Source organism: Haliotis rufescens, unplaced genomic scaffold (assembly GCF_023055435.1).
Source record: "Haliotis rufescens isolate VD_foot unplaced genomic scaffold, xgHalRufe1.0.p SCAF_17, whole genome shotgun sequence".
Classification (NCBI taxonomy): domain Eukaryota; kingdom Metazoa; phylum Mollusca; class Gastropoda; order Lepetellida; family Haliotidae; genus Haliotis; species Haliotis rufescens.
In genome coordinates this window covers 28,928,503-28,933,913 of record NW_025963857.1, presented here as the reverse complement: position 1 = coordinate 28,933,913, position 5,411 = coordinate 28,928,503, and the positions used below count along the sequence as shown (strand labels likewise).

Below are 5,411 nucleotides of genomic sequence, written 5' to 3'. Positions count from 1 at the left end.
CATATTTGAAATATAGTCGACATCATGGTAAATTGAAGTTCAATAACGAAAGTAGCCTGACTTGCAGGTTGAAATAAGTGTAACATGTTAACAGATGTTGAATGTACTGTTAGGTCTCTTCAAAACGACGTAACCACATGTCGCACGTGTTTGTTTCTAGAATCCAAGTGTGAACAGATTTAAGCAGTGGTGGCTGTGGTTATACAAGCGTCGCAAATTTGTATATGAATATGTATGTATGTATGTATGTATGTATGTATGTATGTATGTATGTATGTATGTATGTATGTTTGTATGTATGTTTGTATGTATGTTTGTATGTATGTATGTATGTATGTATGTATGTATGTATGTATGTATGTATGTATGTATGTATGTATGTATGTATGTATGTTTGTATGTATGTATGTATGTATGTATGTTTGTATGTATGTATGTATGTATGTATGTATGTATGTATGTATGTATGTATGTATGTATGTATGTATGTATGTATGTATGTATGTGTGTGTGTGCGTGTCTGCGAATGAATAAGATTGTGTATGTATGTATGTATGTATGTATGTATGTATGTATGTATGTATGTATGTATGTATGTATGTATGTATGTATGTATGTATGTATGTGTGTGTATGAGAGTATGGACGTGTGTGTGTGTGTGTGTGTGTGTGTGTGTGTGTGTAATTATGCATGTATGTGTGTGTGTTTTTGTTTGTGTGTTTTATTATGATCACTGCAAGAATAGATCATTGGAGATACTTAGCACCATGAAATATATTTTTATAAACTCGTACTGAAGACATAGCTAAGTCGGACTATTTCTTTCCATCAGAAATGGCCACCGCAAAGAAATTGACGGACAACCATCTGACCTGTGTCATCTGTACAGAAGTGTTCACAGATCCTGCCACACTTCAGTGTAGTCACACATTCTGTAAGTCCTGTTTGCTGAAATACACCAAAACACAGCCTCAAGCAATTCAAGCCAAGTCTATTCCATGTCCCTCCTGTAGACAGCTGACGAAGGTGGCCAACCCTGCTAGACCAGTAGAGGAGTGGGTCAGACAGCTGAAACCAAACCACATTATACAGAGTCTGATGGACGATTTGGGGGAATCGTCAGGTAGGGAATTTTGAAAAGTTTTCATGTCTTGCACCCCAAGGTATTGGAAATGCAGTTTTTATATTTATTAAAGTGAGAAGTATTGAGTTCGAAGTGAGCTGGTTTATATTGACATTTATACACCTAACAACTATGGCCCGTAAACATACAGTATGTATTAAAAGTTGTAGTATGTGAGTGTGTTTTCTAGATATTGCATTATTTGTAACACGCTGTGCTTTATGTTTAGATACCTGTAACGTGTGCAAAGAAGATGGGGAGACAACTCCAGGCACTGTGTGGTGCACCATTTGTGACGATGTCTTTTGTGATGGATGTCTCAAGTTACACAAGAAGATGCCGCTGTCACGTGACCATGAAGTGATTGACTTATGTATCCATAGTAACGAGAAACCAAAGGCACAGCGCTTTATGTGCAGAATCCACAAGGATGAGAAGATAAAACTGTTTTGTAAAGATTGCAGGATGGCAATTTGTACTGTATGCTGCAGTATCAAACACAGGAAGTGTGATGATGTTGAAACCATAGATACAATGACGCCTCTTGTGAAAGAAAGTCTGATAACTGAAACTAGAAACCAAGAGAAAACAATTGAAACTTACACTGATAATATTACTTCAACAAATTCGAAAATTGAAAGGCTATCGACGAACGCACAGGAGATGAAAGACCAAGTTCAGAAAGTACGCATGGCAGCTGTAGACGTTCTTCTGAGAAAAGAAAAGAAACTGCTTGATCGTATCGACCAACCCACTGAGACACGTGTACAAGACTTGAAAGCCAACAGAAAGTCCCAGGAGATTGAGCTCCAGATGCATCAGCAGCGGTATGAGTTCACAGATAAAGCCGTAACGTCAAACTGTGTAGGAGACATGTATGATATATATGAGACTGTGGCTGTAGCATCCAGAGATAAGGACACAAGTGAGGACAAGAGACCAGTACTATCCAGTATTGTCTTCACACATGACACAGATAAACTGAGGAGATCTGTAGCTGAGGTGCATCTGGGGGAGGTCATGGTTGTTCAGGATGTGAGTGACCGGACGTCTTCTCCTGTTCTCCTGCAAACAATAGACTGTAGCAGAGAGGAAGACATCTGGACCTGGGTCGATAGTTTATTTGATGTTGCAGTATTAGTTGTTGATGGTATCAAGGTAACTGTTGTGATAGATAGGTTTAATAGTAGACTTCATGCATGTTATACTTCAAACAAAAGACTCATCCAGAAATGTCTCGATCTTCCCGCTGTTCCAAAGCAAGTAGCTAAGGTTGGTGGAGCTCGGGTAGCTGTTACTCTGCCAGACACAAAACAAATAGCTTTCATCAGCTTTAACACTGAACCCACACAAGTGTCAACTGTGAAGACAAAGAAGAAGTATTATGGGTTAGCCTGTCTGAACTCTTCACAACTGGTAGCAGGTGGTATCGGCAGTCGTGCCTCTGTTGACGTGCTGGATATGAAAGGGAATGTTCTTAAATCTATCAACACAGGTGTGATAAAGAACCCATCCTATATTCATGTCACGAGAAATAACAACTTGATAGTCAGTGATGCTGCAGTAAAATCCCTGGTATCTGCGACCTGTGATGGTGAAGTTGTTTTCACCTACACCCCTTCAGGAGACAATGCTCTGAAATATCCTCGAGGTGTCACAACAACCAGCACAGGAGACATCCTGCTTGTAGACAGAGGCACCAAAAGGGTGATTCAGCTGACAGAGTCGGGGCAGTTTGTCAGAGATGTTCTCACACAACATGATCGCCTTGAGAGTCCTCGTGGTATCTGTCTGGATGATGATGGCTTGCTTTACGTTACCAGCGATGATCATGTGAAAGTATTCACCTTTTGTGAAGGATAGACTGAAATAGATACACATTACTTTGTCGTGTAGAAGCTAGCTGTGAGCCACACATACGCTGTATACAAGACCTAACTGATTGCAAATAGCCAAACTGTTCGTAAAACCGTGCTGAATGAACCGGACATGGGAGCGAATTACTTTTGGGGACAACGACTGTTGTGTTTGTCGTGCGTTCAGATGGGTTGAGAACACATTGTGAGTGATGGACAGGTACACTTGCATCTGATTTTTTTAACATCGCTTCACCCGATCCCTACATATGACTCCTGCGATAGGACCGCACCCGTGGTCAAGTGGTAGATTGTCCGCCCGGAGAGCGGAAGGTCCGGGGTTCGATCCCCGGCCGCGTTTTACCAAACGACGTCAAAAGATAGTACTTCTTGTTACGATGTCTGGCGCTCGACATTAAGGGGCTAAATATACAACAAGGACTGATCGGCTCTGAGTCAGTATACTGTGTGTGTGTGGAGTCTTCATGTTAAACTGCGGCATGGTATCTCAGCGAGCTATCACTATAAATCGTTATCAGTCCAGACTAGTAAAATCAGACACACACATACGTGCAGGCACGTCGCTATATTGCAATAATCTTGGACGCGACGTTAAACCCGGGCGGTCGGGTAACCTAGTGGTTAAAGCGTTAAAGCGTTCGCTCGTCACGCCGAACACCCGGGTTCGATTCCCGACATGGGTACAATGTGTGAAGCCCATTTCTGGTGACCCCCGCCGTGATATTGTTGGAAAATTGCTAAAAGCGGCGTAAAACCATACTCACTCACTAACCAAACCCAATTTCACCTCACCTTACTCCTGCGATAGTTATTCAATCAGTCCAGTTCTTCGCATTATGAAGACAAAATCACACATGAAAGAGGTGAAATGGTTGTAATGATGGCGGAAAATTTGTTATTTTGTAGAATTGAGAGCAAAAAGCGTCAACGCGGTATACTTTATTACAGAGACGAATAGTTAATATATTTACACTGTGATCTCGGAAAAGTGGGTTGTCTTTTAATCTTGCATGATAAACATATATGTATGTCCAAGAGCGTGAGTATAAAGTCATTACATACACTACACAGGAAACACTATTGCATTTATTACTAAAAGCAGGGGCAGGGGCAGGACTGAGGGGCAGTATCGTGTTCCCTTGTTTATCAGGAAAGATTACAAAAGGGGGATCGAATGGCAAAATGTCTCGATCGCGGTCAAGAACAGCTCTACCCTGATTCTTTAGATTTGAACGTTTCGTCACTCGTCGTAGAATCCAAGAGTTAAATATTCATCCACTGTGGTTATCAATAACATTATGTCTCGATTTATCACCTTATTTTATAGAATGAATTAAGGGTGTATAACATTATTCGCATTGATTATCTGTCAAAAGCCCAGTTAATTGATTATAAACGGAAATACTTTACGTATAGACATTGCGCAACATAAAGGGAAATAACTTTGGTGTACGCTTAGCTGGGATGAATAATAATCAGAGGGACAAAGGAAGGTTTACCGATCGGGTTTTTTTGTAATTGAAAATGTAAAGAACTGTTGTTAAGTTTGAGCATTTCTCTTCAGCCATCACTCATTCCTGCAAAAGTGTGTAAAACGTCATCTGTGTCTGGGTAAATGTGTGTAAACAAATTTAGTGAAGACTGCTGTAAGAAATGGATTTGCAACCACTTGGCCCCTACCATGTTTGAAATGTTGTAAACAAATTTATTGTTTTTCAAAGATGAGATGTCCGAGATACTCATAACCTCTTGTGTATTATGCGATTTTATTTTTCAATTTTTAATTTTATTTTAAAAGTTTTAAATCAAATTATATCTAACACCCAAAAAACATGTAGAAGTATGTACTAGGTTTCTATTGCTCGTCAGTTCAGATGGCGTCTGCATGTATCGCTCCCACTATAAGTTGTTAGAAATGTCCTTTTATGCCAGTTCTTATAGTTCAAATATAAATTTATCAACATTTACAAGAATTTCGAATGACATGGTCATGACTTGGAATACATGAACTTTGTTGTTTGCATTTGTAACTTTCGGTATTAATGACAATTAATCAATCAATTTAGAGACATGTGAGTATGATGGAACTACTTGTAAATAAACAAACCATTTATAAGTATTTTAAAACGTTTAATGAGTCTTTTCAATCCTGTCTTTCCTTGTTATTTAAAATGTCTGAGATATAAGTTTATGAGTTTATTGCGACGCCTGTGTTTATTTAGGTGGACTCAGAAAGATATATGTCTGCATTTGATTAACAACATGCACGTATTTGTCCTTTTCATGTGTTTAGTTAACTCATGTAACACTTGATCAATTCAACTACCACTGCAAACAGGAAGACGTCGTTTGTGGTGGTCATTGGACGAAATATGAAAATCAATTCAATAAAAAAAGGAATAAGCATCTTC

At 39.3% G+C, this 5,411-nt stretch overlaps 1 protein-coding gene across 1 annotated transcript; it reads left to right on the top strand.

Annotated features, from left to right (window-relative positions):
• The first annotated feature begins 720 nt into the window (after positions 1 to 720).
• Positions 721 to 3,472, top strand: LOC124119659 (tripartite motif-containing protein 3-like). The gene is made up of 2 exons (XM_046482252.2): positions 721 to 1,123; positions 1,353 to 3,472. The coding sequence occupies exons 1-2, from the start codon at positions 835 to 837 to the stop codon at positions 2,984 to 2,986; spliced, it is 1,923 nt and encodes a 640-aa protein (XP_046338208.2). The 5' UTR covers positions 721 to 834; the 3' UTR covers positions 2,987 to 3,472.
• Positions 3,473 to 5,411: the final 1,939 nt, after the last annotated feature.

Bases quoted from the DNA above. Each gene is read 5' to 3' on its own strand.
- LOC124119659 (XM_046482252.2), top strand. From the start codon at position 835: ATGGCCACCGCAAAGAAATTGACGGACAACCATCTGACCTGTGTCATC. The intron at 1,124-1,352 runs GTAGGGAATTTT...CTTTATGTTTAG, and splicing joins CGATTTGGGGGAATCGTCAG to ATACCTGTAACGTGTGCAAA.